The 11,738-nt window shown below is 41.6% G+C and overlaps 2 protein-coding genes across 3 annotated transcripts; one reads left to right on the top strand and one right to left on the bottom strand.

Moving 5' to 3' along the window:
* Positions 1-1,923: 1,923 nt before the first annotated feature.
* Positions 1,924-4,558, top strand: mrps18a (mitochondrial ribosomal protein S18A). The gene is made up of 6 exons (XM_031866275.1): positions 1,924-2,079; positions 2,368-2,399; positions 3,298-3,402; positions 3,518-3,641; positions 3,857-3,929; positions 4,040-4,558. Exons 1-6 carry the CDS (start codon positions 1,944-1,946, stop codon positions 4,182-4,184), a joined length of 615 nt encoding a protein of 204 aa, XP_031722135.1. The 5' UTR covers positions 1,924-1,943; the 3' UTR covers positions 4,185-4,558.
* rsph9 (radial spoke head component 9) lies at positions 4,364-8,363 on the bottom strand. 2 transcript variants are annotated; one of them, XM_031866274.1, is made up of 5 exons: positions 8,030-8,363; positions 7,774-7,888; positions 7,256-7,427; positions 6,819-6,962; positions 4,364-4,930 (listed from the first exon to the last, which is right to left on the bottom strand). In XM_031866274.1, exons 1-5 carry the CDS (start codon positions 8,254-8,256, stop codon positions 4,770-4,772), a joined length of 819 nt encoding a protein of 272 aa, XP_031722134.1. In that variant the 5' UTR covers positions 8,257-8,363; the 3' UTR covers positions 4,364-4,769. The 2 variants fall into 2 exon arrangements, with proteins under 2 accessions (XP_031722134.1, XP_031722133.1); XM_031866273.1 differs by having other exon boundaries at positions 4,368-4,930; positions 7,256-7,385.
* Between the last annotated feature and the right edge of the window lie 3,375 nt (positions 8,364-11,738).

Genomic DNA, 11,738 nt, shown 5'->3' on the forward strand with positions numbered 1-11,738 from the left:
GAGACGGGCACAGAAGTTCCATTTGCATCTTTGTGTGCAGCTCTTTCAGGCTCCACAGTTTAGATGGCATTTAAGAAATGATTCCAATTATTTTTGGGCCTTGAAACCAAACAACCATGATTGGGAACATGCTTGGAAAATTGTTACAAGAACTACTTTGTGTCTGGCGTGTGTCACGACAAAGATGATCTCCACTTTTTCTATTATCGCTGTTTTTACTGGAATCTTCACTCTGTATGTGCACATCGTGTTATCCCAATCCTTTTGTGCAATATCAGAAAATAAACAACTATGAGTTCTACTGTCTACAACGTGCAGCATCTCTCATTAAAAAGGCATTTCCATATGCTAGATTCCGAAAGCCTAAAGGTACCCTACAACAAACAAACATGTCTTTTTACATTAAGTGTTTCTCCAAAATGCACTGCGTGTTCCTTTTGGGTCTGACAAACACACATCCTTCCTCATAAAACACTTGGGAAGCCGATATTTGAATACTTAAAATTGTGCATTGTTGACGTCGATGCTTGGAGTGTTCTTCTTCTGTTTGTTGATGCATTACTATGTGAATCGCATTTGTCGCGTACTTTCACAACAAACAACGTTTCGTAGAAACATTGCTCTTGCAATGACGCTTAAATCAGTAAGAATATATTAGTAGAGAGAATGCTGCTTGTACATTGACGCTCATAGCCAACTGAATGTTTCATATTTATTTATTTATATTTTGTTTGGAAAATTGAGACCTACCCTGAGGACAGAAAGGAAAACTGTTTGCATAAAGATAATAATTGTATGGTACCAAACCAAACAGGGGAAGGAATAATCTGCACCATAAATTTGTAGGAGATCCTGCAAAGGGAGACAGTATCACAGTGGCTGTGCTTCAATGTATCATACAGCTCTAATTTGCACAGGAACAAATTCCATAAATGTATTCAACTGTATGGAAGAATGGACTTCTGTAAGCAGATCTATTGTTGCAGCTTAGTATCATCTATCATCTTTGTGCTTTCTTTGTGCAAACAGATTAAGCCATAAGAAAAATGGCTAACAAAAACACGACTGTACAATGGCATAGGGTTCTCATGATAACACTATCAAACATCAAACTCTTTATCTTCCTTGAGTCTCCGTATCGTGGCAAGAATAATCTACCTGTATCCTCCAGTTTCTGCAACAAAGGTTTGGCATGTTCCTAAGCTGCTCCTCTTGGTGCCTCTCATACTTCCATCAGATGAGCGTGGTATGAAAGGAACCATGAGCCGTGGCGCTATCTTTGTTATGAACTCTGAGCATCTAAACAAAAGCAGCGCAAGGATGAGAGTATCTCTCGGATCCACATGCTGCAGTTTATCGCAGAATGGATTTATTTTCCCCCGCGCTGGCACGTTATGTTTAAATCTTCCTTGCAGACGAATACATTCTAGCTTTACAGTCTCCAGGCCCTGTGATATGGATGTCACTCTCACGTTTTCCTGGGAGTTTTCCCTTGTTCTGGATAGGCTATACTTTTCAACATGCAGTGTCTTCATTGATTTCCCCCCTTGTGTTTAATTTTGTTTGATATCGTGCTGCAGTTTGTTTTGTGCTTTGTGGCAGATTCATTAGATGTATTCTAGATATTGGCTTACAATGGGTTGTCCTTTGAGACAAATCTTTTGATTAAGGATCATAATGCATAGTTATAATTATATTCATCTGTATTTGAAATTTAATTTCCATTTGCCAGTTCATTAAACACAATCACATGTCATACACGTACATGGGGGGAATTTAAGTTGATTAGTTTACTTATATAACCTACTTTCTGTTGGAATGTGACTTTTGTTGGTCTTTAGCACCATCGATGTAATAACAGGTCTTCGCCGCGAGTGTCGCTGTTTTCATTCTCGCGAGATTACCAGACCGGAAGAGACGAAGGCGAAGGTCGGGACGTAAACATGGCAGCCCGCAGTATGCTGAGGTCTGCGTGGACCTCATTTTCGGGCATGAAATTAGTGAACGTGAAGGTCCAACAGAGGATAAATGTTTCCAAACTACCGGCGTTAACCATTCAGAGTCGAGGGGTCCGCCAAGGTAAGATTTATCTGCAACCGTTAAGATTATAGCGCACCAATGTAAGATGAGCTAATGGTAGCTAGCATGCTAACTTATAGACACTGACAGTGATTAGAGGCAGCTCAGAAGTTACTTCATCTTAGACCTGCATACAGCATGCTCCTCTAAGGAAAAACAACAACATTCATTCATTCGTTTATAACTGTAGCCTCATCTAACCACATTCTAAGTAGGCACCATAACAGGAAAGTAGTAAAGACATTTTGGTATTTATATTTCTAACGTCATGAAATGTCTGTTTTACAGTGGTGGAGAAGCAGGAGGGTAAAACAACAACGGTAGGTAAACCCAGTAGTAATGATTTATTGGGTTGTTAGATATACATTATATAAGCACTTAGTTTTATTTGTGATACCCACACAGTGTTTTGAAGTTGGAAGCACAATAAAAAAAATCACAGTATTTATTGTGGCATTTAAGTGAATTCTGATATATGTACACATATATAATGTGTTATATAATAATGGTTTGCATTGTTATATCAGGCTATTTACTAAAGAAACAAATTAAAAGCCAAATAGATAACTAGTATGGATGTTTAAAGGTGTAGTATGCAGCAGTTTCTGCTAAAAACAATGTATAGACTGATAAAAAAAGTAATCCCTCTCAGTCATCCCGTACGTCCCACTATAACTGTGTTGTGGTGTCTGTATCTACACAGAGCCTGCCCTCTGCCTTTATGTCTTCTTATTTTGCTGTGTTTGGGACATTTCTGGGCATCAGAAAAGAGCCTTTGGGCCCGACATGGGTGTGCAGCCCTGAGCCAATGTCAGCGTGCAGGGTGTGCAGCCTGCTCTCTTTCCGAGGACGTCAAATACCGCCACAGTCACGCCCCTCTGTGTCTGATACCGAGGCACCCTTAAGCTATGATACAAAGCGGCGGTATTTGCAGCTTGAAGCGCTCAGAGCGGCTGCTCTATTTGGATGCAGGCCCATTACATCATTGCAAATCAGAGCACAGAATCATAAGTATCAGCTTGTTTTCCAAAAGGAGCGTCTCTGTCAGATATGAGGAGATGCAACAACGGCAACTCCTTTAACCTGCACTGGGACGCATCTGCAACCTACACTTAGATCGGATAGTGGGAGAGGGGGAAATCACTTTCTCTTACTGCACAAATATTCTGTCAACCTGACAAGGAACCTGCCGTAACGTATTATATCCCCAACTGTCAGATTGAGGGACAAGTAGCGAACGCTCCAGCAGGACCACAGCCTCCAAACCCCACAGCCAAGTGTCCCATCTACAGATGGAACCTGCAGCACAAATACAACTACACGGTAAGTGCATCTACAGGAATGTGACAAGCAAAGTAATCTCAGACGTCCTGAAAAGTGCATCAGCATGTTTATTGTGTCTGGTTTGCTTTCTCGTCTTTTGTTTCCACCCCTCCAGGATGTCCTGTTGCTTAGTCAGTTCATCAGGTCAGATGGAGGGATGATGCCGAAGAGGATCACTGGTCTCTGTCCAGAGGAGCATCGCAAGATTGCCATCTGTGTTCAGATGGCTCACAGAGCAGGTCAGTGTTACTGCCTGCCCCCTCGTTTGTGTATTTGAATCTTTGTCCACACCAAACTCAAGTTACCTTCTCATTCATAATCTGTCAACATCAATGGTAGCCATCAAATTCTTAATCTGTTGTACCTTTTTGGACCTGCTTTACTAACATCTGTTTTTGAGGACTCATTTAAATGAAGTACAAGCATGTGACTTCTGTGTTTCCCTGTGTTGAAGGTCTGCTCCCTGACCACAAACCCAAACTTCCAGAGGGCCACGTCCCAAAGAGGCCCAAGCCACAACTTAACAGGTAATGTACACGCGTGTTTCTGCTCATATGTGTGTTTCCCACCACGATCTATCGATTGTCAGCACCAGTCTCAGTGCAACTGAAACTAGCAATGATTTTCTGTTGTACAGATACCTCACTCGCTGGTCCATTGACACAGTGAAACCCATATATAGAAGTGGGCTAAAGTGGTGTAAGAAGCGCATGGATGTTGGCGACCCAATACTCAAGGACAATGTGCGCTACGGTGTCAAGCGAGTTTCTATGAAACACTGAAGGACAGAAGGCCCAACAAATTGGTACAGCAACTGGATGAGAGTGGGTGGGCCTTTTTGAATGCGAAGACGCAGTTTCAAGTGGATTGACTTTTGTGATATCCCCGTGGGAAAGGGCTTAAAAGCTTCTTCCATCTGTATTTATTCTATCTTTTTGTTTATCAAGATGCGTCACCCTCTTAATGAAGCATGCTCAGCCCCGACCCAGAACCATCTTTTTCCATCTCTGCTGGTTTTCAAAAAGCCCTTGAAGTGAACACTGCGACAACTTAATGTGGGCAACAACTGGGTCAGTGTAACAGTTTCAAAGTAGGTGGTATATTGACTGTGTATACGCAAGGCCACACAGATGTGCAAATAAAATGTGTCTGCTTACTCTGCCTCGTAACGTGTGTTACTGTAAAGGAACAGCTTTTGTACATGAGAGCTGAATGCAACAAAAAGCTTGTAGACAAATTGCATAACTGTGCTCTTTTTAGTTTATTTGTTTTAGGACAAAACGAACAAAGTCCTAGAATATGTTAACACAAAATACATTGTGAGGGTTGATATGAACAACAGAGACACGTGTGTAAGATGTGTCTTTTCACAGCATGAAGGGAAGGTCCAAATTCTTTTTCCCATCACCGATGTACATGTATCCGTGCTGTGGCGTCATTGGCACATGGAAGAAGGTTAGGCCAAGCCACAACAGGCTGCGAAGCACACACACGTTGCTGGCGCATTCAAGCTGAAGACTCCATGATCCTACACAAACACACACACAAAGCAGGCTTGCTGTAAACAATTGCTGCTAAATGGAGGAGGCTGCCACATCATGTTGAGATCTTTGGAAGTCAGTCCAAGATGATTAAATTCTGGAGGCAGCCAAGGGATAATAATCCAATAAATCAACCTTTTGTGCGTTTTGATATTTACAGTCTAACCTGTTCCTTAATATGTGTGGGTGTGACCAGGTCGGTCCCAGGGAATTGAGAACAAAAGCTTGATCTGCTGCTATGTAATAATGTAGACAAAAAAGCCCTCTGATGCTGTTGCATAAAAGAGAGATGATTTCGATAATTAGATGGTTCTTTGAACACTTTTTTTTTTTTGTTGCCTTTTTCAAAGTATGATTCAACTAAAAGTAAACACATGTTTCAGGTCATAACTACACTGCCGCAGGAGAAACCCAGAGCTGTAAATCAGGAGCTGTAAACCGTTTGCAAGATTGTTGTAGAGAAGGGGGGGGACGACAACGTAGGGTCTCAGAGGAAAGCACCTGTCTTTTAGTGGAGATACATCATACCACATGTTCTCCAGAGGCCCGTTTGAAATATGGTAACTCATTCTCCTCAGCAAACGCATGCGATCCGGTTAAGACGGCTGCAGTTAGTGTGGCATTCATACAGCTGTGTAATGTCTGCTGCAGTGATGACACGCAAACATATACACATGTGAAAGCCCTCTTAATGAATCAAACAGCTGTTGCATGTTTGGTCATGGGCGTTGAACGTTTTTTGCGTTTTCCCTCACACCCATACACTTCCGTCAGCCTGGAGTACATTCAGCTAAGCAACTAACCTCAAAACTTGCTGGACACGACTAAACACGACTAAATTCAGATTATCTTCACAGTATCCATGTTTGCTTATCGTTTGCCTCCTGGGTTTGATTTTTCCAACACATGTAGTACTGTTAAACAGCTGAGCTTCCCACCAGGATGCGACTACACAAACCTGAAAGACTCATCATTTTATGCTTTTAACTACAAGGAAAAATACCATACAAGCAGGAAAGCTGGTCTCAAATCCATTGTCATACTGCACTTACATTTTTAACGTCGAAAATGTGCAACACTTGTGTGCTCTGCATACTAATTGGTCATTTGTAAATTGCCTAAAATGGTAATATTACTTGAATTGTTGTAGTTTGATTTCCTACAGATGTGAGCAGCACTATCAATCATTTCCCTTCAGTTTGGTGTCAGGTGGTCCTCTTCCCATGTACTGGTTTCTGGTCTGGTTTTTATGATGATATCATAATTATCTGTAATTTTCCTATGAAGAAATTGAGAACAGCCTCTCAGTAAGTTGGCCATGAAACCAGATCCTAGAGCCCAGACATTCCTCATCCAGCATTAGTCGTCTGGTTATCAGAGAGGCCGCTGCATGCTAAATTTCTTCCAACATATTCCCAGAAACCTATTCCATCATGGCAGGTTGATGCCATCAGACGTTTGATGACTTTGCTTAGTTTAACCCTGCTTAACTGACTCATTTGACTGTTTAAACGACTCAGTTTTCACTTGACTCTCAGTCAGTTGAATCACCATAATGATTAGTGCTAATGTCACACATCATTTAGTTGGTATGTAGCATGGCAGTTGGAACACGAATGATTTCCAAAGAGCACTGTGAAGGCCTTAATACCACTGCTCAAAATAGACATGTATAAATGGATCATAATCTTTCTGTACTGGTTTGATAGACTGTAGTTTTCTAAACAAAACCTCTCAAATCTCAGCGATCATAAGATAAATAAGGGCTTGTTTAAGATGTGTCCGTGTACTTCAATAGTTGCAACCAATTCAGTAAGCAAAGATATGACTGGTGACATGTTACATTCCGGAATAGTCTGAACTCTGTGGTTTCACCTTTAGGAATGTCATCCATGAGTACATCCAGGAAGTCGATTGTTTGGTTCACAACACCCACTTCCAGGACGCTTTTCTTAGGATTCTTTGCTTTGCTGAAGTGAAGGAAGTTGTCAAGCCTCCTTGCTTCTGAGTGAGACAGACCTAAGGAAAACAAAAACAATGCACATTGGTAAGTATTTCAAACTAAATCACAGCAACGATGATGCAATTATACCCCGGAATGATGTTAAAATATACATAGGCACAATTTAAAGAGGTGTGTATAAAATATTTCTGAAACTGTTTTATCGTATGCATCCAGTCCAACTGAAATAAATACATACAGTATACCTTATGAAACATCTCAAAGTCATTCACATGCTGCAGAAAATATTGACACTCCACACTGAGACACAGTCACCCAGCCGCCATGTGACAGAGTGATACATATTTACCACCAAAGCTGCGGTTGATCTGGACGAGGCCATGTGGATTTTTGACCAAGGCACCGCGTGGTACCACAGACGCTTCCTCATCGATCTGATGAATGGTCACTGCCAGCCTGCTTTCCTCATTGACTGTGGTCTGAAACCAAGAACAGTCACTCTCTGAACTGGAATTACACGGCTGTACGGACATCATCTGCCAATTACTGAATGAAACACAGCTTTGCACTAATTCTTCATGAGTAAAACACTTGTTTGTTGCAGAGATAGTTGAACTTAGATATTGTGAGCCGTGATATATCTTTTGGCAAAGGTAGGACATTGTCTCTTCTGCAATTTTTGTTCATTCTACAGCATATTGCTGTGGTAAAATATTGTTCTTTGGGTATTAGTAGATTGATGGATTTATATTCATTAACTACCCACTAGGTAATTTAACACTTAAGCATGCTGTGATGAAGTACCACTGAATACTATAACGCTTGAGAGTCAATATTTTCCCTTGCACTACACAGTATTAATCATACTTCATTCTCCATAGCAGAGGGGTCTCCGATGAAGCGACTCTTCGCAGCTTTGGTCACTTCCTCGATCATAGAGTCTGTGGCCAGAGGGAGCAGGAACCAGTCCATGCAGTTGAAGCTGCAGACCAAAGGGGACACACACACACACACACACACACACACACACACACGCACACACACACACAGGTGATGTTATGTCACACTGTGCAGACATAAACTTAGCTACAAAGACACAGAATCACAGATGAGGCTATATTACCTATAGAGATTCTTTTTATCCTGCATCTCATCTTCTCCTCTCCCCTGAGCGATAAAATAATCTTTTGTTATTCCCAATATTTTGCCCCAGAACAAGACGCGGTGGAACTTGTAGTTTTTCTTCAGGAGCACCACAGAAGTCTGCAGAGCGGCTCTTTGCTCAACGCTTAAAGTATTCCCGCTACCGGCAACGAGTTCCAAAGAATAGGACAACACACTTGAGTCCATTGTTGTTATAGTAAACGACTTTAAAGCGTAGATGTTAGTTAACGTAAAGCTATCTGGGCGAACCAAAGCCTCTCAGGTTCGAACGTTTGGTTGCTAATGACAACAAACCCTGTTGCGCCGGAAACGCACTAGTTTGTTTACTTTTTTTTTTTTGTAAACGCCATTTTTTTTAAACGTGTAAACGTAAAACATCTAAAACAGGACCGACACACAAAAGAATAGTTGACATCTAATTTTCGGTGTGTTCGCTTGTAGTGTTTATACAAACCAGACCACTCGCGAGTCCGGTCTGACGTCATGCCCCAGCTTTTCTAGTGAGTGCGTGCGAGAAGAAGTGTAAATATTAATATGGCTGTATTTAGTTTAATTTGTTGCCTGGGGAGACATTTAATGGCAGCTTTCTTTCTCACCCCATACACACTACCGGTGCAAATTTATTTTAGGAAGGAACAGTCAATCAAGTGAAGAATGTGTGTCACTATTATGATAACTAAAATCAAACACAATGTCTTGACATTGCTTATCTCTAAGTGTCCCAGAACTATAACCTACTTAATGATTCATTGGTATAGGATCTCCCAGTCTGTTCTAACGTATCATTATCCCTCAATCCTATAGGGAAATTCATTTATCAATTATCAAGTTCTGATTTGTTCCTCACTCGTTTCTCAATTAATTAATTATTACCTACTATAAAAAAGTTGATTAGGAGTTAATCATGAATTAATAGTTAACTAGCAGTTAGTTCCACATTCATTTCTCATTTGTTCCCTGGTAACTTCTCATTTTTTTTTTTTTATCTCTTATTGGGAAGTGATACCCATACCAGTTAATGCATGAAAGCAGGGAACACCTAAATGGGAAGCAGCCATCATTAACATCATACTGTAATAAGGCAAATGTCTGCCATGAAAAAGACATTAAACACACAAAACATAGATACTCGGTATACAATACAGTATAGTATGTCACTTTAAATGGATTTTCCAAATTCTTCTTATTATTTGGGACTTTTCTCTTTCTTACAGCCATCTTGTGATTTCTTTTTTTCTCTGGAGCTCTGTGTGGAGGCTGCCAGCCCCCTCTCTCTCTCTCTCTCTCTCTCTCTCTCTCTCTCTCTTTGATTAAGGAAGCCCAAACACAGGGTCTGACAGTTTTGTGTCAGATAGTTTAGACCAACATTACTTGATGACAGAATCAGTTAAGCTCTTTGCACAGCTGGCAGGATGCATGCTTAGATCCCTCTAACATGGTAATAGAAAGACCATCTCAGGGTGCATTTACTATGTACAGACAATCATTGTGTGTGTTTGTCTGCATATTAGGGAATAGAAACAGCCTGAGAGCATGTTGATGTTCACCTGAATAGTACCTCTGCAATTACAGATGAGATCTTGTAGAGGTAAATTTGTCCATAGTTCAAGATAACTTGCTCTTGTGATTGTGGAGTATAGGGCAACCATCCACCATCGCAATCACCCGCTAGTCTTGCAGTATTTGCGAGTTTTCATCCTCTAATGATCACCAGTTGATAACCTCATGTTGAAGCTTTGATATTAGATGTAACCTCCTGGTCTCAGGGAGACTGAGCAGTGCTGGAGTCATTGGTTTCTCTGAGCAGCATGTGAAGCAAATCCTGTTTAACAGACACATCGGTTGTTTGGTTTATCCTGGCTCAGACTCAGCAGTCTCAACCTGTATACGCAGTGTGAAGCATGGCTTAACTTACTGTACACTTAGAAAAACAGGATTTGTTTCTGTCCAACAAATGATTTCGGACAGTCTGCCAGGTTTGGGCTAATCTTGTGGTTGGTGATCCTATTTTGGTCCCTCACCTTGCTTGAAGATCTTGGCTTCCACTGTATTGATTTGTTTCTGGGTTTCTGAGTTTGTAACTTCATTTAGATGTGACAAAACCGAAAAAAACAACACGATAATAGGCAGGGCCGTGTTCTCGTTCATGCTGATTGAATTCATTCTAACCCTCATATCCTCACCACTTAAAGTTATAACCCTAAAGATTTCCATGAAACCTTCACACACACATTTCACAGGAAATGAGGCATGCATGCGTTACTGTTTGTAATTTTATCTCACTGATATCAGCCTCATTGCTCACTGCTCACTCACCTAACCCTGTATCAGGGCTGCAAATCCAACATTTCCTGCTGCTGCATCCAACCAGCCACTTTCATGTGAAGCAAGCATTGTTTGTTGTGGATCCCTTGGGCGAGGGGGAAGGCAATTTGAATCCAGCATGGGAACAATGAAAACTACTGTCTAAAGAGGTCATTACAGAATATAAATACATTGAATGGCTTTTGCAGAAATAATACTATAAATACCAACTATAAATGGTATCAAAAATGAGGTTTGATTTCATGAAAAAAAATCTTGAGGGTTGTAACTTTAAGAACCAATTTCAGGCAGTTTCTCTAAAGAACACAAGCAGGTTTTAATACTTCCTTATGTCCATTCATTCCCATGCCTGCCTATTCCCATGCCACACTGCATTTCCAGGGCTCTGTGTGTTGGCTGTAATTGTCCAAACAAAAGGGCCTCGGTCTGGAGTCACATGCTTCATCAGCAGCGGTGATTTCAGCTGTCTGGCGCTCTGCCCTTCTGGCTAATGTAGTGCACCAACAGAAACGGGAGGGAGAGTGGGGTGACTTTTTTTTTTTTTTTTTTTACAGAGTACCCCACACAGAAGAGAACACACAAGGACGGCCCCTCACCAACCCATCCACTCACACAGACAAACACACTTTGAGCTTGTGGCTCAGGATGTCACCCCATTAGAGTTGGCAGTATAGGTGGAAGTTTTAGAGTTGGAGGCCACAGAGTGACCCACACAGACACACAACTCCGGTTCTGTTTCCCAATTGGACGGGAGGGGGAAGTAATACTTGGAGTGAAGCGTCCTGTTTCTGTCCTGGTCCCGCTGCTCTGGGAAACTCACCTCCCAGGCGACCAGCGTTGCCACGGCACTAATCCTGACGGACAAAAGATGGGAGTGCCACAGAGCACGATGCTGCCAGACGCTCTCATTGGCTGGCACCACCCCACGCGATGCTGTGATTGGCCAGCACTATGTTTATATACAAATTGGAGCAGTCAGAGGTCACATCCATCGATCTTGGTGGTGACATGAAGGAAACCTGACCTCAAAACTCTAAATGGGGTTTATTCCTATTTGATACACACACACACACACACACACACACACACACACACACACACACACAGGGGCTGTTTCTCAAGTTCAGTGGCCTGGGAGTGCAGAATTATGTGAATACTGAGAGAGAGAGGGAGTGAAGTGACTAAATAATAGTGTCTGTGGTATACAAAAGAACAGACGACAACAATACCAAGAATGCATTGAGGGCACTGAGTTCAGTGGGTTGCACACCTACATGCAAACAGAGGTTTTGGATTAAGACTGGTTAAATATTTTGATCCAGAGAAAGGCGTGTTGTGTAAAC

The sequence above is a fragment of the Anarrhichthys ocellatus genome, unplaced genomic scaffold (assembly GCF_004355925.1).
Source record: "Anarrhichthys ocellatus isolate YVR2014 unplaced genomic scaffold, GSC_Weel_1.0 scaffold34, whole genome shotgun sequence".
Taxonomy (NCBI): domain Eukaryota; kingdom Metazoa; phylum Chordata; class Actinopteri; order Perciformes; family Anarhichadidae; genus Anarrhichthys; species Anarrhichthys ocellatus.